At 32.5% G+C, this 25,356-nt stretch overlaps 1 protein-coding gene across 3 annotated transcripts in view; it reads right to left on the bottom strand.

Moving 5' to 3' along the window:
- Positions 1-25,356, bottom strand: part of LOC145276854 (homer protein homolog 2-like) — a 145,493-nt gene that overhangs the window by 14,010 nt on the left and 106,127 nt on the right. The window contains exons 1-5 of one of the 3 annotated variants that reach the window (XM_080128243.1): positions 18,989-19,125; positions 11,387-11,518; positions 8,614-8,772; positions 8,105-8,235; positions 173-329 (exon numbers count right to left, since the gene is read on the bottom strand). In XM_080128243.1, the coding sequence (XP_079984369.1) occupies positions 173-329; positions 8,105-8,235; positions 8,614-8,772; positions 11,387-11,488 (549 nt within the window). In that variant the 5' untranslated portion in view covers positions 11,489-11,518; positions 18,989-19,125. Of the gene's footprint in view, positions 1-172; positions 330-8,104; positions 8,236-8,613; positions 8,773-11,386; positions 11,519-18,988; positions 19,126-25,356 lie in introns of those variants that run through there. The other 2 variants (XM_080128241.1, XM_080128242.1) reach the window with 2 other exon arrangements.

The raw sequence follows: 25,356 nt of genomic DNA on the forward strand, positions 1-25,356 counted from the left end.
ATATATATATATATATATATGACACATACACTGAAAAGATTTAAAAATTCTATCAGAAAATCAGCTTGATTATCATTTTTTTTTAAAGAATCAAATTTTTTTTTTCAGATTAACAGAAATTAATTGCAATTTAAGAATTCTAAATTTGGAATAAAGAAAAAAAATTTTTTACCCGTTTCTTGAGCCGGGAATTTTCTTCTTTATATGCTGCTAGTTGCTTTTTCCATTCTTCAACATTTGCTGTACTTTCTTGAAGAGCCGTTGTTAATCGTTGATTGTTTGCTTTTAATGTTTGGAGTTCAACTTCCCATTTTTTAGCATTTGTAGAACTAGAAAAAGAAAAGACTAATTTTACTAATGATAAAACAAATTTGAAAAGTCATCTTTAAAAATAAATTAAAATTCTACTTTTGAGCAGAAGACATTTAAATACTAGAAAATATGAAGTAATAGCAAAATAATGTGTGCTAAAATACAGGCTCCTGTAGATTTATATTCCATCAAACCAAATCCATTGCATTAGGAGTTAGAAAAAAACCTTACTAAAAACAATAATATCAAAAGAAATTAATAATAAAAAAGGATCACAACTTAATTATGATACAAAGATTTTAATTTTCTTTTGGTCAGCTTTCATCATGTTTCATTGTTTACAATTAAATGATATTTCATCCATAAATAACCACAAAAACATTTAATTCACAAAACCTTGAAAAACAGTCTTACTAAAAAGGTGAAGAATTTATAAATATAACAAAAATGTACATTCATAAAAAGAAAAACAAATACTTAATAAAAATTAATAGCATTAAAATAATTAGAAATTATTTTATAATTTTATTGTGTTAATGGCAGTAATAGTACAATATCTATACTAGGATGGGTAAATAATTAGATATATTTGTTCAAAAGACAAAACACCAAAATACTTCAGAACAATAAAAAATTTATGACAAAATTTGTGTGAAAATCCATTACTTCAGTTATGAATTTCAAAAAGTTTTAATTTTATGGAATTAAGCTCCTCCCACTAGGTGGTTTTTAATGGGTGAAATTTGCTCAATCTTAGAATTAATATATTTTTCTGTCTGTTATTCATGTTTTATATCATTAAAATCAGAGATAAAAACAATCCATGCTAAGCAACTCTTGACAAAGGTAAAACAAGTTTCAAAATAGTCCAATACAAATCGAATAATAACAGTTATATGAACATAGAAGGGGTTTGATTTCGTTTAATTTATGGTTTTAATCCCATGAAAACATAAGTATATTTAACTGAGTTAGGGTTTCGTGCTTCCAATAAGTAAAGAAAAAGATACACATGACCCGTTCACTCCTCCATGAAAATCTGCAGAGGTAGGGTATCATTCTCCTTCTTAAAATTAGTGGATAGACAATTTGTCTCTTACATATAACCATACATAAAAATAATGCTAGAAAAGGTAAAAATCTATTTTTTGTTCTTTTAATTGATTAGTATTACTGAGGTAAAATTGTAATAGAAGAGAGTCACAATTATGATTTTTAGTTGGAAAGAGGAAAAAACTGCAAGCATAGATTTGATCATAATTTAATGAATGAAGGCATTAGTCATATTTTATTTGGATAAAACTATTAAAAAGGCTAACTTTTCAGAAAGGTAAGTTATATAACTGAACTTAAGGAAAGCAGAAATCTTAAAACAAATTGTTTTTGTGTAAATTTTTTGTATGAGAAATTATTAAGATTTTTTTAACCGCTATCATCAACATTAATATTATTTTCCATGTGCTTTCCTCAACTCATCAGCAGTTTAACTTCTGTTGTATGTGCTGACATGTCAGACTTTACCACTTACATTTTTTCTGATATTTAATATGAGCATTCCTGATTATTTGTGTACCATGATATTTCATGATGTGCCTGCCAAACTTCATATCTATGATTCCTTTATGGTGAAATTTTTCTTGTATTTCAATGTTAATTACTTGCATGAGTTTTCTTAAATTCTTAATCCAATGAACTGCTAATTTTTATATTAAAAAAAAAAAAAATCAATGACAACCCTATAAAGCTTATTTATGAGACGATTGTTCAGCAGCCTATGTGAAGTAAAAACTTCAATAGAAATACTTTATAGAGGATCAAACTAATGAATAAACCCTGTTGATCAAAGCATGGTATCAATAAACAACAAACAAAAAAAAATGGTTTTTAAGAATATTAATGTTGTTTTTCATGCAATTTCGCATGTCACACTTGATGCATGAATGTTCATTGATTTAAAAATAAGACTCAAAATAAACGCTTCATCTCAATATTCACAAATAATCAACAATAATCATCTTTAAATGGAGGAAAAAACTCACATAAAAATGTAGTAAAAATATGAATATCAACGTTGATGAAGATATGTAAAACAAATTTGCTTTTTGCTGAGAATTTCTTATAGAAATTGGAGAAGAAGAAGGGATTGAAAAGATAAAAAAATGATGTGCACAACAAACCTCCTGTAGGGTTTCTGAAATTAAAGCATATACAACGAAGAGTAAAATAATTTTATGAAAAAAAAAAAAAAAAAATGTAGGCTAAAAATTTATATAATAGTCGATCCCCCCCCCCCATTTACATTTACACATAACTTAATAACCAAAACTTTCATATGCTAATCTATTCCGCTATCCAATTAGCCTAAGCCTGCATGCATGTTTTGAGAAATTATGCTCATCATTTTGTCTTCTTTCAAAAAAGCATAACAACATCAACACCATTTTTCATTTTTGCTGTTATCTTCTGTACATTTTCATTTCGAAATTATGACTGCTCCCAGTTTCATGGATTATGCATTTCAAACATGTCTGCAAAACAAAAAAATGTCCACCAAGATTTTTTTTTTTTTACAAAGAAGCCACTAGGGGTTAAAGAGTGTACAATGGTCAAAAGGACAATATCATAATAATCGTAAGAAGTGTAAATTTGGTAAATTGGATTACTTAAGGGGAACGGTTCATCAAGAATTTGTTTACATTGGACTTGAAGACGGCCATATCGGAGTCAGCTGGAAAGCAGGTAAACAGAAGGGAATTCCACAGGTGTGCAGTTCTAAGAAAGAAGCTTTGTTCTTAGAATCTATGTTTAGGTTTAGGCACAGATAAAGAGTGGGGCAAATTATTGATAGTGTTTACAGCCAAACGAGTGTTTCTTGTGAATGTTTGGCGAGGGGGGGACCATAGATTGGAGCTCAGACGAGCACTAAATTCATTCTTACTTCATTTAATTAGATTTTTAATTAAAAGACATTTGTTTCTGTTTCACCACTATTTCTTTGTCATATTTACTTGTTTTTGTGAACTGTAGTTATTATTAGTAGTAACAGAATGGAATCTTATGTCGTTGTTGAGATGAGGACTGATATTTGTTTATTTATGCTATTTGATTGAAAGCAAATACTTAGTTAACAATCTTTATTTTAACAACCATATGGAAACAAATGCAGAACAATCTATTTTGTTAGATTGAGAACAATAAATATTTATTTACTTTAACATGTTTGCAGGAGAAAGGTGATGCTATTTCAAACTTTGGAGCCTCGTCCCAGTTTCAAACTTACAGAACTCACAAAAATTTTCCTTATAACAATCTAATCATCACATAAAAAAAAAATAGCTAAATCCTATTTTGATCACTTATTTTATTAAATTAAATCATTATATTATGTTTGCCAAATTATGGTTAAAATTCTATTTTAATCGCCTAAATTACTGATAGTGAAATAGGTTCTTTGATTTTTTTTTTAAAGAATTGATGCTCTAATTTTCTTTTTGATTAAATCATTATTCTATAATTCCACCAGGCAACGTTGGGACACGCATCTTGCAAGTAGTTAATAAAAGTTAGTTTTAATATCTATGAAAATTAACTTTTATTAGCTACTTAAAGGATGTGTGGCCAAATGTTGCCTGGTGGAATTATAGAATAATGATTTAATTGAAGAAAAAAAAATAAAAATTAGAATATCAATGATGAGAAACAGAAAGAGATTTGCCAAACATTGAAAGCATATTTTTATCAGCATTGTTTTACAGTTTGTCACTGTGCAGAAGGAGACAACTCTCGTTTACTAAAAGATTTGTTTATTTTTTCATCTCATAATTTATGATGCTAAAACCAACGAAAAACGATATTTGCATTAGATGAAAACATTAAAAAAAAGGAAAAAAAGCTGCGCCAACTTTTTTTTTTTTTAAATTAAAAAGTAAATGTTATGGTAAGGTTTTTAAAAAATAGTCATTAACCTTAAAAAAATACAAAGGATGAAACTTTTAAAGATGTGGTGAGTTTTTTTTTTTACTGTAATGATGAAAATGCAATGATAGTTGTAGAGGAATCGGAAACAAAGTTGATCACATTAATAATACAAAATGTAATCTTTATGCAACTATTAAAAGAAAACCAACGAAAAAACAAAGATATTTTCATTAGATGAAAACATTTAAAAAAAGAAGCTGCAACAACTTTTTTTTTAATTAAAAAGTAATTATTAATTTTATTATTAATTTACTTTTTAATTTATTATTATTTTATTATTAATTTACTTTTTAATTTAAAAAAAAAAGTTGCCACAACTTTATTTTTAAATGTTTTTATCTAATGTAAATATTGTTTTTTCGTTGGCATCATATGAAAACAGAAACGATTCTCTTAATAGTCACGTAAAGACTACATTTTGTATTATTAATGTTATCAACTTTGTACATTAAAAAAATCGTCGCAGCTTTCTTTTTGTTAAATGTTTTGATTTAATAAAAAATATTGCATCCTAAATTATGAGATGAAAAAAAAATGTTTTGATTTAATAAAAAATATCGCATCCTAAATTATGAGATGAAAAAAAAATGTTTTGATTTAATAAAAAATATCGCATCCTAAATTATGAGATGAAAAAAAAATGTTTTGATTTAATAAAAAATATCGCATCCTAAATTATGAGATGAAAAAAAAATGTTTTGATTTAATAAAAAATATCGCATCCTAAATTATGAGATGAAAAAAAAATGTTTTGATTTAATAAAAAATATTGCATCCTAAATTATGAGATGAAAAAAAAATGTTTTGATTTAATAAAAAATATCGCATCCTAAATTATGAGATGAAAAAAAAATGTTTTGATTTAATAAAAAATATCGCATCCTAAATTATGAGATGAAAAAAAAAAATGTTTTGATTTAATAAAAAATATTGTATCCTAAATTATGAGATGAAAAAAAAATGTTTTGATTTAATAAAAAATATCGCATCCTAAATTATGAGATGAAAAAAAAATGTTTTGATTTAATAAAAATATGGCATCCTAAATTATGAGATGAAAAAAAATGTTTTGATTTAATAAAAAATATCGCATCCTAAATTATGAGATGAAAAAAAATGTTTTGATTTAATAAAAAATATTGCATCCTAAATTATGAGATGAAAAAAAAATGTTTTGATTTAATAAAAATATGGCATCCTAAATTATGAGATGAAAAAAAAATGTTTTGATTTAATAAAAAATATCGCATCCTAAATTATGAGATGAAAAAAAAAATGTTTTGATTTAATAATATTGCATCCTAAATTATGAGATGAAAAAAAATGAATCTTTTAGTAAACAAGAGTTGTGTTCCTCTGCACAGTGACAAACTGTAAAACAACGCCTTTTTATCTTTTAAGCATATTTTTTATGCATATGAGTTTCCCAAGTTGTGAAACAAGCTCAAAACGAAACAACTATTTTCCAATGCACACACAGTATTAAAAGGAAAAGAAAAAGTGATTTATTCAACCAAAATCTCCCCAGAGTTGTAAACCAAATAAATATCAAATGCAAACCTTTGAAATGTCATCATTTGTCAGTTGTGACTGTGGATGGTAACATTTAAGAAATCATAATCTTAAACACTAATCTAAGCAATACATGTTATTATAAGATAAAAACTATGATCAAACATTTCTAAAAATTAAATTGCTTAGAAATATTACATTATAGATTAGACGCGTGGATTTTCAAACATTTAACAATATGTAATAAAAACTGATGCTGAGTAGTCTAGCTACATATGAAATTACAACATTAAGATTATTTGTATGATGAATGTGAATTGTAAAAATCATTCATCTTCAGTTAAATATGTAAAATATGTCTCTTGATCATTTTTACGACTAATTTGTATGAGACAAAGTGGAGATTCAACATTTCAATGATGTTGGCAGCTGAAAGGAACAGGTTTACCATGACACTGCATCTCACATTACTCAAACACTAGGCTTTCACAAATGTAAAAACTAAAATAAACTTGAAAATTTAAATGACTTGATTTCAGAGTAACATTATTTTTAATAAATAAATAAAACAACAAAAATAAAAATGCAAGACATTTTTCGGTTTTTATTTAGAATATGACTTAATTAAAAAATTTTACGATGTACATACCCGTCATTGACTGAAGATGTCATATTCCAAAAATTACATAAATTAATCAAGTAGTTTTTTTTTTATGATGAGCAAGATGGGAACTGTCATGTTTTAGAATGTGTTCAAATTCAAGGGTGATAATTCAACTACCAAGATTTTGTATTCAAAATAATTAAAACAGTTTGTTTTGCTAAAAATTGTCAATTTTAATTTCCTTAGTTAAAAATTGATCAATTTACATAATTTTTAGAATATGATATCTTTGTTCCGTAATGAGTACATATATCAAAGCTTTTTCTGTATTTTTATTTTTTTTTTTTTTATTAAGTTGAATTCTAAACAGAACCATATCTTAATTACAAAATAAAAAAACAATTTTACCTTAGAAAAAAATTAATACTTTTGCAACTTGAAAAATGAAAAGCACAAAATGACTTGTTTTATTTTTTATGACATATGCAGATTAATAGAATAATTATTTTTACTCAAGAATCTCTTGTTTATCACGATTGGAATGTATAAAAGAAAATCCCACCTTTCATTTTCTGTTTTACTAGTGAGGAGTACCCGGCATTGCCTGGGTGGAGGATATTGACATAAGGACGAAGCGATGTTAAGAATGGCTTCCACGTGGTTAAAATAAAATAAAAGATAGAGAGGTGGGTAATGAGTTTTCCATGCTAATCATTAGGCCAAAGAGGAAAGTGAATTCAATGAGCTGGTAATTAACTTAAGAATCATAGCAGTCGCAACGCATGCGCAGAAATGAATGTTGCTTTTAAACCTGGCCAGCCACCAGGTAAGCTTCTCGCTTTATTAAATGCCGGGGGCCAAATAAGGTATTTATTTGCTTCCCCATGAAAGAAAATTAGACACAAGGTCGTTTTTACTGTGGGGGGAAAACCAGCTCCCCCAAAGAAGGGGCACTCTGGCAGCATCCAAATAAATAATTATCTCAGTATGAAGGGTTTCCCCTACATTGAAAAAGGACCAAGTACTTAAGTGAAGCATCAGAATAGATACTACACTTTGATCCTGGCTCGAAGGTTCAGGTAAACTTCCTGCTTTCTGTCGTTTGTGTTCGAATAGTTTCACTTTATTATACGAAAAAGACAAACAAACACTCGAGACGACAACACAGTAGGAATTTTATTTAACTTGATAAAAAAAAAGAAAGAAACGGTGTCCGTTTGTGAATCTAAGATATGATCTCGAAAGTATAGGAAAACTTCTCGTGGAATTTAACCAACAACGGAACCATGATCTGAAAAGCATTTCACAGACACACACAAACGCTTGCACCCATTTTGTATTTTATATTTATAGATTAAACAATGATATATTTGTGGTGATAAAGTTTTAAAAATATTAATCACACTTTATTACTATTTTATCTGTATTTTTAAAATAATTTTGCGTTTTGATTAAATTAATTATGTCAAGTCAAAATAGCGCTTTCATTTTTTGTAAAAAGTATAACTTGTTCTAATGTAAAAAATGTTATCTTGTTTTGTTTTACATTTGTGAAGGAAGGACATTTGTTGATAGACATCAAGCATAGTATCATGCTAAACCTGTTCATTTCAGCTACACTAATTAGAATGCTGAATTTATACTTAGTATTTTTGTGCTTTTTTAATAGTCAACCAAATTCAATAGAACATTATGTACCTTTGAGCAAGTGCAAGTTTGAGCCTGTCATTTTCATATTTGAGATGAGCTTCAGTTACATTTCCTGGAAGACTTGTTGCAGAACTAGAGAGTGAACCACGTCGCTGTTCTTGAAGTGTATTTGTGCTCACCTACAATAACAAAAAAAATATCAAAATAAATAAAAACACTTGCCATGAAATACTCAAATAGGTTTAGCGAGTATCTATGATTTATGTATTTCTAAACAAACTGACATTTTAAAGAAGAAAATATATTAAATGTATGCTTTTCCAGAATATTTTTTGTATTATCATTAATTTGATTTAAACTTTTGCTTGTTCCACAAGGGGCTAAAATGCTTCAAAATTGCTATTTTGTAAATATCTACAATATCCGGCATCATCATTAAATCCAGTGAAAATTGTGACTGATGGTTGCTTACAAGCAGTGGCGGCACAATAAAAACTTGGTTCTTCATACATAAAAGCAATATAGAAACAAAATTTGAATGTTTACTTCATTCTTACCGGCAATGACGAAAGGCTGGACGTCCTTGCATGAGATAGGGAATTTGTCATTGCTGAATGTCTCACAGTATCACTGTCCATAGCACCATTTATTTCGGTTTTATTTGGTTTAGACGAGTTTTTGGTTAATTCTTTTATCTCTTCAAAATAATCATGAAACTGATTGAGAAAAAATAAAAGATTTAGGTAAAAAGAAAATTTGAAAACAAAAAAAAATGTGTTAGATTAATAAAAGTAAAAATAATCTTTTAAAATTTCCAAGCATGAAGAAAAAATATTTTTTTTAATTTCATGAAATAATAAAGTAATTGATTTGTTTCTTGTGTCAGTTGAGTTTGATATTGTAGCAAGCATGTCTCAACCAACAACACACATTTCATCGCATATCATTTGCATTCTCAGAAGATTTGGAATTTAATACTGTTGCCTACTCCATAATTGATACACAAATGTTCAATTATGCTCAATCACCTTGTGAAAACATTTTGAAACAATTTTGGAAACAATTTACATTGATTATGAAAGAGAATTTGGTTGAATCTGTTATAAACATTTAAAGGATTTAATCAAATGTTTGATTTGCTGTTATGTTCAATTGTTAAATTTATAATAAATTTAATAAATTTTTACTGAAAATAATTTGTGGAGATAATTTTCAATAACTGAATATGCTTTTTTCTTTTTTGATATTTTTTTTATTAATAAATTTTGAAATATCTGTATAATATAGATTGATCATTCATTTCAAAATATTCAAATCTTTAAACACCAAGCCATATATCTGGTATTGGCTAAGTGATTTTCTCAAGTGAATTCTACATAGAGATTGTGAGTTCAATCCCTGCTGAAAGCACTAAAGAAAAACAAAAGTGAATTTTTTTTAATTGCATTTTCACCCCAAACAAGGCACAGTACCACTTTGATGTAAGGGACTATTATCTGGGACATAATTTGCAGGAACACTATGTAGGGAGTTGAGCAGCAAGATATCTGTTTACATTACACTTTAACTTCTGCATGTCAATACAATCAGAGAAGCAGAGACCCAGAACGGAATTCCAAAGTCTAGCAGTCCGAGAGAAGAAACTATTAGAGTAGGAGGTTTTCTGGCATCCAGAAATTACTATTGTGTAGGGGTGGGATTTTGCTGCTTGTTGGAGGTACTTATGTCGATGAGGTACACAGGCTTGAAATTCAGAACAACCACGATTAAAATACTTGTAAAAAAAGCAGAGGAATGCAACATTTCATAATGGGACAAAGGTTGAAGCATAGCTGATAGTGCAGGACCTATTAGGTTGGCAGAGTGAGAGAATAATAGCAGATGCACCAGCTCATTGCAGTAACAATACTCCATACATGGGCGAATGGTGGCCTTGTAGAGGTACAGGATACTCTCAGGCACAAGTAACTTATGGTAGAGGGAGCTCACCTTCTTTGCAGCAGCCTTGGCAATGCCCTCAATGTATCTGTTCCAAATGTTCCCTGTGAATGTTAAGCCAAGGAGTTTGAACAAAGTAATTTCAGGTAATGATGTATCATTAGTCATAGCTATAAGTGGTTGAGGTTTCTTGTAATTATTAAAGAAAAGAAGCTTAGTCTTGACAGCATTGAATGTCATCCGTTTTTGTCCCCATTCCATTACAGACTGGAGGCTTTCCACTATTGCCTTGGATATGTGTTCATTCATTTTCTCCTCATATCTGTTATAGAGTGTTGTGTCGTTAGCAAATATATCCATCTAGGAGAATTTTATCAGGTTAGTCATTTATGAATATCAGGAATAATAAAGGTCCAAGGATAGACCCCCTAAGACACAAGCACATTTCTATGATGTTGTTTTGATGTATGACTATCAAGGGCAATCTGGATTCTTCTCTAATTTAAGACGGATTTAATTATGTTAAGTATTCACCCAGTAATACCATATGGTTTGACTTTTATGAGAAGACCATCCTGCCATACGCTGTCAAAGGCCTTAGATATATTTAGAGCTACTGTCCTAGTCTCCCTGTCTTATCCAGTGCATGGTATATGAGTTCAGAGATTAAAGTTAGAATATCTGCATAAATCTATACTGCTGGTCGAACAGAAGTTTAGCAGCGGTGGTGGTGGTGTACAAGTGCTTGATTAATTAAGGACTCAAAAATTTGGGGGAAAAGAGGGAGGGAACTAATGGAGCGATAATTTAATCGGTCAGTTCTTTCGCCAGAAATTTTGTAAACTGGTATCACAGAAACAGTTTTCCAGCAGTCAGGAAAGCAAGACTTGTTTAGGTATTTGTTGAAAAGTTTGGAGAGAACTGGAGCAACCTCAGCAGAGCATTTTTACAATAGCATAACTGGGATGATATCAGCTGGCTATTTTTTTTTTATGATATCACGTAGGGATGATTTTCAGATCATTTAATTTAGTTTCTATCCACAAAAGAAAATTTGAGAGGAAGTGGTTTGTTGGGTCCAAAGTAGAGTTGGAAGCAAACTGGCAGACAAGCAGGTTAGTCTTTTCGGTTGTCGTGCAATTTCAAAATTGTTAATTAACCAATACAACATATCTAAGGAACATGGGATGCAGAATGAGGAAAGCTTACTCTAGTATCTTAAATAAAATGTTCAGTTTAAAACTCCAAGTAGGTTACTGGCTATGGCAAAATCTAGATATTTTTGTGAAAAATTTGTATATTTCACAAATACATTGCATTTAGTAACTAGTAACTTCCCTATACTAGAAGTATATTAAAACAAAAAACAACAAAAAAAGACAAGAAAGTTACCATATTGAGTTCTTTTTCACCACTAAATCCAAGGCCATATACGATATTTGCACTCAGATCTGACCATTGGCCAAATTTTTGAGAAGTTTTTGTAAAAATCATGGATGATGTTACTGTACTATTTACCACAGCCTAAAAAAAAGGAAGGAATAAAGAAAATTAAATATAAACATTTTTATTTATTGCTTGAATAATAGAGTTGTCAATAAATAAGACATTTTAAAAGTTATAACAGGAATATTGGTTGATTGAAGCAGTTTTTTGGTCTTTTGGATAAGAGTAAAGTGTTGTATTTTTTCTGATACTACACGTCATCAGTGAACGAGAAATTCTTCTAAACTGAAGCAATTTTTATTCTTGTCCCAATCCAGAGTAACCTTTTTTGAATCAATGTTTTTTCGTACAATTCACAAGAGAGGATAAAGAGTGCACAAAATCCCATCTCGGTCGCCCCAGGCCCGCAGAAAGAAGCTTATGTCTTGTGAAAAAAAATGTTGAAGAAGATCCTCGATGCAAAGCCTCTAACATGGCAATACAAGCTGGTGCCAGTCCCAGAAAAGCTGTCAGGTATCTTCACAAGCTGAACTACTATGGTGGAGCTGCGAGAAAGAAAACATCATCTTCGTCCTGCCAATATCAAGTGCAGAAAAGATTGGGCTCGTGAAATGGTGGAGATGCTTATGATCTTTTGGATCAATATCATTTCCTCTAATGAGTCACAATTTGAATTATTTCCCAACAGTGGAAGGGTATGGGTGTAGAGGCTCCCTCAGTAAGAGTTTGATTTTAAAAGACTGCAGCCAATGCTGAAACATAGGAGTTTTTTATGGGGTTCAATTTAGAGTGATGGTCACTCAGATCTGATGGAATTTGAAGGAAACATCAATTCTGCTAAATATGTTTCAATATTACATAAAGAACTCCTACCAATATTCCAAAGTGGCAAAATGAATCAAGTTAACACCCCTATTTATGGAAAACGGAGCTCCTTGTCACTCTGCTAGAACGACACAACATTGGTTGAGCTAAAATGGGATTAATAAACTTTTATGGCCAAGTCAATTCCCAGATATGAATCCAATTGAAAACCTTTGTGGCATATTAGACCGGAACCTTTGCAAAAAGAAAAGGAAGCCATCTTCTAAGCTTGAACTTTTTGCATTATTGCGTCAGACATGTCAAGAAATTCCTCAAGATGATATTCGTCAACTGATCAATGCCATGATCCTAGCATTATAAACAGCAAAGGAAATGTCAACCAAGTATTTGTTATTAAATTTGTAACCACTTATTATTGATTTTGTTCTATAAATTATTAAAATAAACTGTTTCTATGGTGTTATTTCTTTTCCCTCATGTCTTTGTACATGCTCAGATCATGACCAGCAACATAGAAGAATGATCTCTAAAAAGTAAATTAAATCTTATATCCCCCCTTTCTACTATGAATTCCTTATTTCACAATTGTATTTCTACAAAAATGTTGAGATGTTTTGATAACTCCATAAATACTATTTAATGTTCTAACTGCCTTTCTTTCTGTCTTGGAAAATAATTTAATATCAAAGCCATTCTAAATCGACAATTTAACAGATGTACTTTAGGTACCTCCAACGCTCACCACAGTTTTACCCCTCCCCCCATATGTAATATGATGTAACTAATTTTATTTAATACTAGCTGTACCTGGCCACACATTGCTGCGGCTCAATTTGTTTAAATGGAACACAAAAACGAAAAAGACAAAATATGTGGCTTATGTTTATGTTCTCAATATTTGTGGATACACAATATTTTGAGGTGTCCCCTTTTCTGTGCAGATGTAGAGATTGTCTGATTTTCCAACTGTAGAATATGCAACATATACCTGTCAATGTCAAAAGCAATCATGGTACAGATGTAAGTCACACAAATGTAAAAATTGTCCCTGAGCCTTGTTAATGGTTATTACAAACACCAAGCGAATTGTGAAGTGCAATGTCTTAAATTAAAATGGTATATCCATTTAAATCATACAATGAACGTTCATTGCCTGTTCTTCCTGAGGTTGACTGAGGGGGAAACATGAGGGTTTAATTATATGTATGTGAACATGCACTGGAAAATCTCAAAAAGTAAAAACTTTAGCCGATTTTCCTTTTGTGTGTAAGTATAGTGTTTTATCAAAAGATAAACCGATGGAAAATTTAAAAGAAAACTGTTTAAAGAATAAACCAATAAAGTAAGTGGGAGATCAATGATAATTCAGAATGAATAAAAGAATGTAAAATGTTGTAAGTTTAAACAAAAAGGAAATAGTTTGGTAAATGTTGTAGACCAGTGCTAGGGGTCACAAATGAAAGAAACCACAAGTAGTGTAAAGTGTATAAAATGTAATATATATTTATCATAAAGAATACAGGAGCTTCTAAAGTTGTATGAGAAGAACGTGTTCGTAGCATGCGGTTAAACATGGTATGAATGTCTCCATTTAGTCTCTGAAACCAGTGGTATTCATAGGACTGGTTGATTCCACTTAGTTCTCAAATAGGGGTGATTTGTACCCCACCTCCCAAGCTTTTCATTCCCCTGAAATGATCGTATAACTTTTTTTCCTGGGGTTGATCTCTATTGGGTTTATCATTTTCCTTTTTCTGAAGGACCGGCGTCATGTGGTGTTACCAAGTGAAACGTGTCATATATCTGGTTCATTACCTCTTCTTTTTCAGCAGAAGGTTGTCTTTTGTCATTTGTGATACGTTTCTGAATTTGGTTTAAATGCTTCTTGTGAGTAAATCTTGGATCGTCGATGATGTACACCATCCGCCCAATCCTTTTCTGGACCTTTCCTAGTTCCTACATTGTACTATTATTTTTGTATACCTCTTTTTAGGAACTATAGTATTTGGCAGTTTCACCTGTTTTGACAAAAGTTTCTCAAAGACCCGCCTAATTTTCCTTGCGAACATTGACTCTGCTGGCGACATCTTCGATGTAGTGCTTTCATTAGGCGTAATTCGGTAAACTGCTGTAGCGCCTACTCTGAGTGCATTCCTTTAGCCTTCTTGAGGGCTCTTTTCAGCAAGTCTACAAACCTTTCTGCCTGACCATTCAATCGGAGATGATAGGTTGGTGTCATTATGTGGTTAACCAGGAAATCCTTGCAGAAACTTTTAAAATTTACTGAAATGAATTGTGTGCCATTGTCTGACACTAGACAATCAACCACAGCAAACCTAGCAAATAATTTGTGAAGAGCACTGATTGTAAAATCCGTCGTTGGACTTTTACATCGAAATACTTCAGGGCTAAATTGTGTTGAGGATTATTTTGCAGCCAATGCGCATCCCTTACATGACTTTACCTTGCCTTCTATATCAGTGTCGATATTCCTCCTGTAAACGTAGGACCTCATGAGGCTCTTTATTCGCGTAGACCTAGGGTGCCCCGTATGGAAATCCTTTAGAATTTTATTTTGTAGTGTAGCTGGGATTACTACTGTTTCTCGCTACAACAGTACCTCATTGCACATAGAATAAAGTAATATAGAATAAGCTTCCGCCTCGGATTCATCTGAATTGAATTTTTTGTTTTGTTTCTTTGATGAAACTATCTTCAGCTTCCCTTATTATATCTTCCAAAATCACTGGTCATTCCTTGATCGTATTACATAGTATTTGTGTATAGTCCTTTTCACTTTGTAGTGATGCTATTACTGTCTTTCAGCAGTTCCCTTGATTTTGGGATTAATCGCGACAATCCGTCTGTGTGACTTAACGTCACAGATGTAAGAAATTCCATACTGAAATCGTAATTCAGTAGAATGGTCCCCCATCTTTGCAGTCTGTTGGCTGTGTAAGTTGGCAGACCTTTTTTAGAGCCAAAGATGGTTATAAGCGGCTTATGGTCAGTTTGTAATTTAAATTTACGACTGTAAAAATCAGTGGAATTTTATAACACCAAATATGATCCCCAGTGCTTCCTTTTCGATTTGGGAGTAATTCTTCTCAGCAGGCAGTTAAGTTCTTTACGCATATGCGATTGGCTTAGTGGACCCATCGTGCACGCCCCGATCCCATAAGTTGCGACAATAATCTCTTGTTTTGGATTGAAATGAGTCAGGGATAAATTTAACGTTAATACATCTTTTAATTTCTTAAACGTTGCCTGGCATTCAGGCGTCCAGTCCCATTTTTTGCCCTTTTTTAATAGTACATTTAATGGCACACGCAATTCATGAATGTTTGATAATAGTTCGCGAGCCCTAAAAAACTTTGCAATGTAGTTAGGTTCTGGCATGTCTTTTATAGCTGTGAACCTGTCTGGATCGAGTTTCCTTCTGTCCTTATCTATTATATGACCCAGGTATTTAATTCATTCCAAAAACTTTGCATTTTGCTTCCTTCAATGTGAAGCCGTATTCTTTTATTCTGCCAAACACGTGAAATACATGATCTCTATGTTGTTCAACATTTTGACTATGCATAAGAATATCGTCCAGATCGCCTATTGCAAAATTCAAACTGCTTAGCAAAATATTGATTACCTGTTGGAAAATTGCATGTGCTACTTTTATACCAAATGCTAATCTATTGAAGTAAAAGATGGTCACACTTTTTGAAGACACTTTTTAAAAGTAAAATTTAATTGAGAAATTTTTGAAAACTTTGAAGTGTCGAATACAGTGATAAAATCATTGTTTATTGCTTTTTTTTTTTTTTTTTTTTTGTAAGTCCTATATTTCGCAATTACATAGCCTCATCAGGGTCAAAAGTCCGGTTCGTGAATTTCTTTTTCTTTTTCTTCATTTTGATGTTATGGCAAAGAGACGAGAATTTACGTGTTAGTCCGGTGGTTTCAAGTGTGTAGTGCTCCAGTTTTGAGCGGGATTTACAGTAAAAGATGGTCACACTTTTTGAAATGATGCTAATCTATTGAATTTATACAGTCCTTTGTGCATTGAGATACACAAAAGTTTCAAGCTATCTTCCTGTACTGGTATTTGTAGGTATGCCCCGCTTAAGTCTACTTTGGAAAAGATTTTTCTGCCATTTAACTTAGCAAATATTTTGTTTGGATTTGGTAGTGGGTAGTGATGGTCCTTGAGCGCCGCATTCAATCCAGGCGAGAAGTCAGTGCATACCCTAATCTCTTTAGATTTTTTTTTTCACATATACAGTGGGGATTGCCCACTCACTATAGTTAATAGGGGTTAAAATCCCAGTGTTAACTAGTCTTTCCAATTCTTCAATTTTTTCCCTCGAAGCGAATGGTATGCTCCGTGGCTTCTTGAATATTGGTTTTGCTTCATCCAGCAATTCGAATCTTGCCTTTATTTTTGTGCAGCATCCAAGCTTTTCAGAGAAAACACCTGGGAAAGATTTTTTAAGATCTTTTTTGAGTTTGTTGGCTTCGGCCGTTACGTTTACGACTTTGTGACAAAAATCACTCTTTGGCGAGCCCCATAATTCAAATTCCTGAATCCAATCAATCCCGAATAAGTTTGTTGCGTTCCTTACAATGAACACTTTAAGCTTTTTCATAGTTCTTTTAAGTGACACATTAATAACTACCTAACCCTCAAAATTTATTTTTTCACCAGTTACCGATCTTGCGACTTTATTCGTCTTTGTCATCGCAGGCTTTCCTATTCTTCCATTTGTGAAAATTTATAATTGATAAATCCGACCCTGAATCGAGCTGCAGTTTTACTTCTTTATTTCTGATTCTCACCGTAACGTATTTCCTAATGTTCTCTGTAGGTGAAGGGTCCATTTTTTCAGTTCTTACATAGCTCTTTTTTTGCTACTTTTGCTCTGCAATATGAGGCCTTGTATCCTGCTCGCTTGTATAGGTCACGTTATTTTCCTTTGGTACTGACATGCATTGTACCCATGAGGTCCTCCACATTTGCTACAAGGGGTCCTAGGATTTTGTCTATCCTGATAATTTTGTGAAGGGTTCTTTTTGCCTCTTCGTTGGTAATTGCTGGCAGGTGGGTGTCCTTTATTTTTGAAGCATATTTTTTTAATGTGCGCGATACGTGCTTCCTTTATGTTTCAGGAATCTTGCTTCATTGCCACGAACCGCTGACAATCTTCAGCCAGTTTCTGAAGCATCAAATCAAGTTCTAATCTCAATTTATTTAGAGCACGGCATCTTATATCAGCGTCTTTTGTGGCTATCAAACCTTGTGAAATTGTCTGTCATGAATGACGACAATTTGAAATCGTCACAGTGTTATAGACGCAAATGTTGTATAGTCCTGACTCTCGTTACGTGTAAGATTCATGCATTTCCATCTTTTATGAAAAAGGCTTCTTTTTGGACAGTATAACTCCATTAACAGTTTGACTGCCTCGTCAAACAACAATTTGTTGGTTTTTCTTGGTAAAATATAGTCCACAAATTTGTTATGTTCGGATGTACCTAACTTCCGTAGCAATAAACGAACCATTTTTTTTATCCGTCCATGCACTGCAATCAATCTTAAAAAGGTCTTCAAATCTTCTGAAATACGCCTCAAACATTAGGTCCTCCTCAGGAGCATAGTGAAATGTATCAATAGCTGACGAGATTGCATTGAGAAAAAGCTGTGCTGGTTTCTTCTCCTCTGTCCTTATTCACTAAAACTTGGGTTATCAAACCTATTTTTTTATCTGATTGGTTTTGTTGCTCTAAATGTAATTTTTTCAATTCCAATATTTGTTCATTAATTTCTTTCTTTTCTCTTTCCTGTTTTTCCTCGAAGTATTTCATTAAATCTAACTGCTTTTCCAATATTTGTTTGTTCATTTCTTTCTTTTCTCTTCCTTGTTTTTCCTAGAGATACTTAATTAAATTTAACTGTTTCTGTTTGTTTTGTTTCTGTATTGCCAATTGCTCTTCTCGGAACCTTTTTTCAAGTTCTAATTGTTGACTTTGTTGGAATTTCACCATTACCAAAATTTGTTTTGCAAAATCGTCCATTTTTTTCTTTTTTAGACGGTGTGGAATTACTTAATATGACAAAATGAGTTTTTTTAGAAACAACACAATTTATTGATTTACTTTTCCTATAGTACCAACTCTATAGAAAAAAAAAATTTACAAAATTCATACCTGGTTATTTAACAAATATTTGTTTCATATAGTTATTTCCTCATATGGTAATTTTCCTGAGAAAATAATTCCGCGTTTGCATTTAAACAGAAAGCAGTAGATTTCGTTTGTCATTTTTCAATTTTCGTAACGTGAAGGTACTTGGTTCAATTCCCCGTTGATCCTACACCTTTTTTCTACCCTTTTTTTGTGGAAGAGAGTTTATAGTATTTATTTAATATTGGCTACTCTTTTCGATTTCTGCCCCCAAAAGAATGTCCTTTTCTCATTAACACTTTATTTGTCGTACTTAATGAAATCGTTTTTTTTTCTTCTTCAACGTGCAGTCCAGTCGATCAGTGAAAATTTATTTTAATCGGATTAAAATCTGACGTCTTTTTTAATTTGTGCAAATGCTCACTTTAGCCAATAAAATAAAATATACTATAGACATGCTTTTTAGAACAACAAAGTTTTTTTTTTTTTTCAACATTACTTGTATTTATAGAGATGGAAAAAAAGTTTTGTTTTTTTTGTACTTACTGACTTGATCTCACAATTGTCTTGAGTTCTGTTTCAACTCGTAGTTTACGCTTTTAGTAGCTTTTTTAACAGCAAGATAAGGCTTTTCACAACGTCTTTGTAAAACCCTTTTTTCGGCAAGAATTGTTGTCCTTTTTCAAAGTCTTCTTTATCCCGTGTTTGTGGATTTTTAAGCTCGAATGTTGTTTTTTTTTTTCCAAACGTAGATAAGTAATTTTTCCCGTTCTTCACCGAACTTTTGAAAAATAGTTTTGACGTTTCAAATTTCCCCGAGTGTAGGAAAAAGTTATTTCGAATATCCACATGTGTTCTTTTTTCTTGAATCTTTTTGGTAGTCAACTGTTGTTTTCAAATGGCTGTTTTTTTTTGTTTTCTTTTAGAGTGAGTCATTGCCCGAATATTCGTCATTCAATTGTTGTAAGCAATTATTGTAGATTGATCGGGAAGTTAATGAGTCATTCTTGTAGACCCGTGCTAGAGTTCACAAATGAAAGAAACCACAAGTAGTGTAAAGTGTATAAAATATAATATGTATTTATCATAAAGAATACAGGAGCCACTAAAGTGGTGTGAGAGGAACGTGTTCGTAGCATGCGGTTAAATATGGTATGAATGTCTCCATTTAGTCTGTGAAACCAGTGGTATTCATAGGACTGGTTTATTCCACTTAGTTCTAAAATAGGGGTGATTTGTACCCCACAACAGTAAACTTGTCTTTTTATTAAAAAAAAAAAAATAATATATTGCTTTCAAATATAACTAGCAGGGGTACCCGACGTTGCCCGGGTGTGGTGAGGTGTGGGGGGAGTAAATCGAACCAAAATGGAAAATAAAGAATAAGTGAATGTAATAACCGTGTCTAAATATAACTTTTTTTTAATTGGAAAAACAAAGAAAAAAATCGAACATGATGCAAAATAAAGAATAAGCAAACGAAAAAAAATGGCATGAATAACCCTGTTTAAATGTTAAAACTTCTTTAAAAAATCGGACCCCCCCCCAAAAAAAAAACAGCGAACGTGATGGAACCCCCCTCCCCCCAAAAAAAACAACGTCAAAATGGCATAAGGTCTGTTTCAATATTAAAACTTAAAAACTGGAAACAATATATCTGATATCTAGGCTCAAATGTGTAATCTTAAGATAATGACGCTGACACTATAGTGACAGATCTATGATCACATGAGTGAAGTTAGGATGTCGGTTTTTATATTTAAACTAATTCAAGAAAGAACTTTTTTGCGCATACGTGTTTGGCTAAATTGTCATTAAGAAACAGTTTTTTCATATCCCTCCCCATAGAAAAATGTCTAGGAATTAATGTTTTTAGCCAATTTTTTTATATTTGTTGTCCGACAGGTTGAGCTTTAAAACCATACAGATTTTGTGAAAATACTTTGCCTTTGTGAAAAGTTTAGGCAGACATACAACTATACATACATACATACATTTACACAGATTTTTGCCCTTTATATTATAGATTAGCGGGGGTGCCTGGCGTTGCCTGGGTGTTTAGAGTTGTGTGTGTGTGGGAGGTGGGTTAACCCTGTCTAAATATTATAAAAAAAAAAAACCACGGTGTTAAAAAAATTGGAAAAACCAAAACAAAACCAACAAAACCAAATGGATGTAACAAAAGAAAAAAAAAATGAACGGCGAAAAGCAGAAAAAAATGGCATTAAATAACCCTGTTTCAACCTGCAATCTTAAGATAACAATGGATGACCTTGTGTTTGGAGGTGTGTGTGTAGGATAAACTAAAGAATAAGCGAAATAATAACCCTGTTTAAATTAAAAAAAATATGTTGCCCGTGTGTTTGGAGGTGTAAAAGAGAAAAAAAAGTTTGGATATGGAGGTCGGCTCGAACCCAAAGCTAAGGCGGAAAGAAAACATACATACAAGACATACAACTGAGAACGGACAAAATTAAACGTTTAAAAAAAACTGCAGATGGTTTAAACTAACGTCAATGTTTTCTAGACGTCAATGACGTCATTGTCGTAGTAGCAGTAGGAGAGAAAATGAAGGAACGATTTTTTTTGCCACCTCTCCTTGTAGAAAAGGGTCCAGTTTAGGGTGAAGGAATTAATGTTTTGGGCTAATTTTTTTATATTTGTCGTCCAAGATGTCGAGCTTCAAAATGATACTGATCTCGTGAAAATCTGTTGCCTCTGTCGAAAGTTTTTGCGAGACATTCAAACACACAAACACACATTTCCGCCTTTTACTAGCTGGGGGTACCCGCGTTGCCCGGGTGCTTGTAGGTGTGTGTGTTTTTGTTTGATTGATTGATTGGTTTTACGGCATATCAACCTATGTGGTCATTTAATACCGGAGTCCTTTTTTTTTTTAAAAACTATTTTTTATTGGGGGGGGGGGCTTTTCAGCCTTTCCTCCCTTTTTTTTATAAAATCGAACTAAGAAATTAAATGTTGTATTTATACATGGATGTGTATATTTGGGGGACTTTAAATTTCCTTAAATTTTCTTGTATAAATTTACTTTCCTTAGGTATGCTAGAATATTTGTTGAGTTGACCTTTTCAAAAAGGTCCTCTATATTGCTTTCTGTATAATATAGTTTTCTAGTTGGGGTGAGGTCATCACACCCAACTAGGATATGTTTTACTGTGAGTGTCTCCTGGCATGGGATGCACTCTGGTGCCGATTCTCCATTTAGTATATAAGAATGAGTAAAGTTGGTGTGCCCTATGCGCAGCTGAGTCAGTATCACATCTTCTCGACGTGATCTCTTGATGACCGGACATCGCTCCTTAAGTTTAGGTTTGATTGAGTATAATTTGCTGCCCTCTTGCTGACTCCACTGCAGTTGCCATTTTTCCTGTATGTATGCTTTTATCTGGGGTCTAAGATCAGTATGTGGAATCTTAAAATTGTCAGTTGGAAGGTGAGAAGATTTTTTTGCAGCTGTATCTGCCCTGTCATTGCCTTTGATCCCCACATGGCTGGGGATCCAGACAAGAATAATGTTTTTAGTGGTTGAAAGGATATTGATTTTTTCTATTAATTTTGTTGTTAGTGGATTTTCTTGTTTTTGATTTTGTATAGATAATAGGACTGATAGAGAATCAGTGAGAATGATGAAGTTTTTGGTGGTTTCCTCTGAAATTATGTTGAGTGCTAGATCGATAGCTATAGTCTCTGCAGTGAATATAGATACTTCATTTTGAAGATTTCTCTTCATTGTGGTTTTATGGTACATTGCTGCACATCCGGTGCGATTGTTGCTTTTAGACCAGTCTGTGTAGATAAAGGTGTAGTCTGAATATTGTAATTTTAAATGTTGAAGTTTGTCGTGGTATTCAATAGGGTTTGTGGTAGATTTAGACTTTTTGTTTAGGTTCAGTTTTATTTCTACTTGTTTCATGGTCCATGGAGGTGTTTTAGGTAGTATGAAGTTGTGAATGCTGGAGATTGGAATTTTCGATTCTTCAATGCTTTCCTTCATTCGGAGCCCAAAAGTTTTGATATTTTTTCCTCTCATGTTGAAGAGTTCTTCATATTTAGGATAGAAGGTACATTGGTATGCAGGGTTGTTTGGGCAAGACTTCAGTTTGAGTAAATATTGAAGGGCTAACTTTTCTCGCCTTAGATCTAGTGGGGTTCATGTGCTTCCGTGTATAGACTGTTCACGAGGGAGGTTCTGTATGCTCCTAGGGCCAATCTTAGGCCAGTATGGTGAATAGGGTCTAGGCTTTTTATATATGATGTTCAGGTTGATCCATATATGAAACAACCGTAGTCTAGCTTTGAGCGGACTAGTGCTCTGTAAAGTTTAAGGAGTGTTTCCCTGTCTGCACCCCAATCGGTATGTGCTACCACTCTCAAAAGATTTACAGCTTTGTTACATTTTTTTTTTCAGATAGTTTATGCGTGGGATGAATGTTAACTTTTTGTCAAATAAAATCCCTAAGAATTTGTACTGGTCAGTAACGAGTATGGGCGTTCCTTCCATGGTTAGGACAGGATCATTATGCATGTACAAAGGCTTCTCTGATGAAGGTTTCAAGTCTGACTATGTGGTCTATTGAACTTCGGTTTTTCCTGAATCCTGTTTGAAATTCTGTAATAAGATTCTCTGTTTCCAGGAACCAGAGTAGTTTTTTGTTTATAATCCTTTCCATGGTTTTACAAATGCAGCTTGTTAGAGCTATTGGCCTGAAATTCAATGGATCTGAGACGTTACTTGATTGGGATTGGATGTTTGAGTTTTCAGATTTGGGGATTGGTATTATTGTGGCCTCTTTCCAGGTCTCAGGTACGTTTCCACTGGACCATATAATATTGAAAATTTCAAGTAGGTATTTCATTGAGGTTCCTGGAAGTTTTTTGAGGATTTCATATGGAATTTCATCAGGCCCTGTAGCTGTGTCATGGGATTTGGTTAGCGATTCTTTTAATTCAGGCAAGGTAAGAGGTTGGTTGTATTTTTCGGTATTTTGTGATTTAAATAGAATTTTCTTCTTCTCTTCCTTTTCTCTAATCTTTTTGAATTTCTCTGCTTGTCACATGATGAAATTTTTGATAAATTATCTGCCAGGTTATTGGAAATGTCTTTTTGATCGGTGTATATTTTGTTGTCTTTAGAGATGTGGGATATTGGTGTACTACTACACTTTCCTTCTATTTTCCTCATCATGTTCCAAACTGTTTTTGCTTTGGTATTCACATTAATTTTGGATACATAATTTCTCCAAGTTGTTCTTTTGGATTCCTTTATGATTCGTCTGGCTTTTGCTCTCTTGTTTTTGAAGAAATCAAGATTTTCGCTTGTTGGGTACTTTTCGAATTTTCTCAAGGCAGCTCGTCGAGCTCTGGTGGCTTTTCTGCATTCTTTTGTGAACCAAGGTTTGTTGTGATTGTTAGTTTTGGTTGTTTTCGTATGGTATTATTTGCTATGTTTGTGAGTGTTTTAATGAAGTAGTTCAAATGGTCATCTTCATCTTTCTTTTCAATAATTAATTGGTTTTTGCACTGTTCCTGGAAGTCTTCCCAATCCGCTTTATGTAGGTTCCATTTGGGTGTTTTTTGTTCAGTACTAGTACTTAGACTTTCCAGGATGATTGGGAAATGATCACTCCCACAGGTGTCATTGTGTACTTTCCAATCATAGTCCATATATATGGAAGGATCACATAAGGTAAGGTCAATGGCGGTGAAAGTACCTGTTGCTGGGTACATATAGGTGTAGTTTTGATTATTAAGGAGGCATAGATTATTTTTATTTATTATGTTTTCTATTTCTTTTCCTTTTTTATTTGTTTCTTTACTTCCCCATATTACATTGTGACTGTTGAGATTTCCTAGTAGAAAAAAGGGTTTAGGGAGTTGTTTTATTAATTGAGTTATCTCAGTTTCGTTGATTGTATCTTTTGGAGGGATGTAGATTGAGCAAAGTGTTATAGTTCTATGTAGAGTCACTGAAACTGCAATTGCTTGCAAGTTTGTGTTTATATTTATTTGTCTTTGAGGGACTTCATTTTTCACGAGTATTGATGTGCCTCCAGAAGCTCTGTCTGTATCTTTATTTATGTAGTTGTAAGATGTGTAGTGTTTTAGGTTGATGGTATTATTTTCTTTCAGAAAGGTCTCCTGCAGACAGACAAGTGCTGGGCTCATATTTGTTATTAATAATGTGAGTTCATTTTGGTTTGCTTTTATCCCTCTGATATTCCATTGTAATATTTTGTTCATCATTTGGAATTGTGTTCAACTTCCATCGTCTCCAATCCCTCAAATCTATTTTCTGTCGGAGTCCCTGTTCGGGATATAGATCGGGATCTTTCTTTTCCTGTTTTTGTTTTTTTGTTTTTTTTTCTGGGGGGATTTTTGATTCTTTTCTGGCTTGTGATGTGTTTGATGGTTGTTCGGTTGTTTTTGTAGATATGGTTTGTGGTTTTGTTTCTTTTTGTGGTTCAGTAGTGTCTTTACTTAATATTATCCTTGGATTGGCTGCAGACATTGCACTATTCATTTTCCTCGTTTCTTCTAATAGTTCTTTCATTTCCTTTATTAGTTTGCTTAGGACATCAATTTTCTTGTCAGTTGTATCCGTTACATGTATATGACCATTTTGATTGGAGTAGTTTTTTTAGTTGCATCTGCATATGTTTTAGTTTCAATGATTTTCCTGGCCTCTGGGTAGGATATATTCTTTGTATGTTTTAGTTTGGACACTTCTTTTTCTCTTTTTCATATTTCACAATATCTAGAGCCAGCGCCATGATTTCCAAGGCAGTTGGCACACTTGAAATCTTTTCTGCAGTCAATGTGTGGGGCGCTTTCTCCACATCTTCCACACACTGGTAATCATGTGCACCGATCTTGATGGTGTCCAAACTTCTGGC

The sequence above is a fragment of the Euprymna scolopes genome, chromosome 5, assembly GCF_053919585.1.
Source record: "Euprymna scolopes isolate OS-2025 chromosome 5, ASM5391958v1, whole genome shotgun sequence".
Lineage (NCBI taxonomy): Eukaryota > Metazoa > Mollusca > Cephalopoda > Sepiida > Sepiolidae > Euprymna > Euprymna scolopes.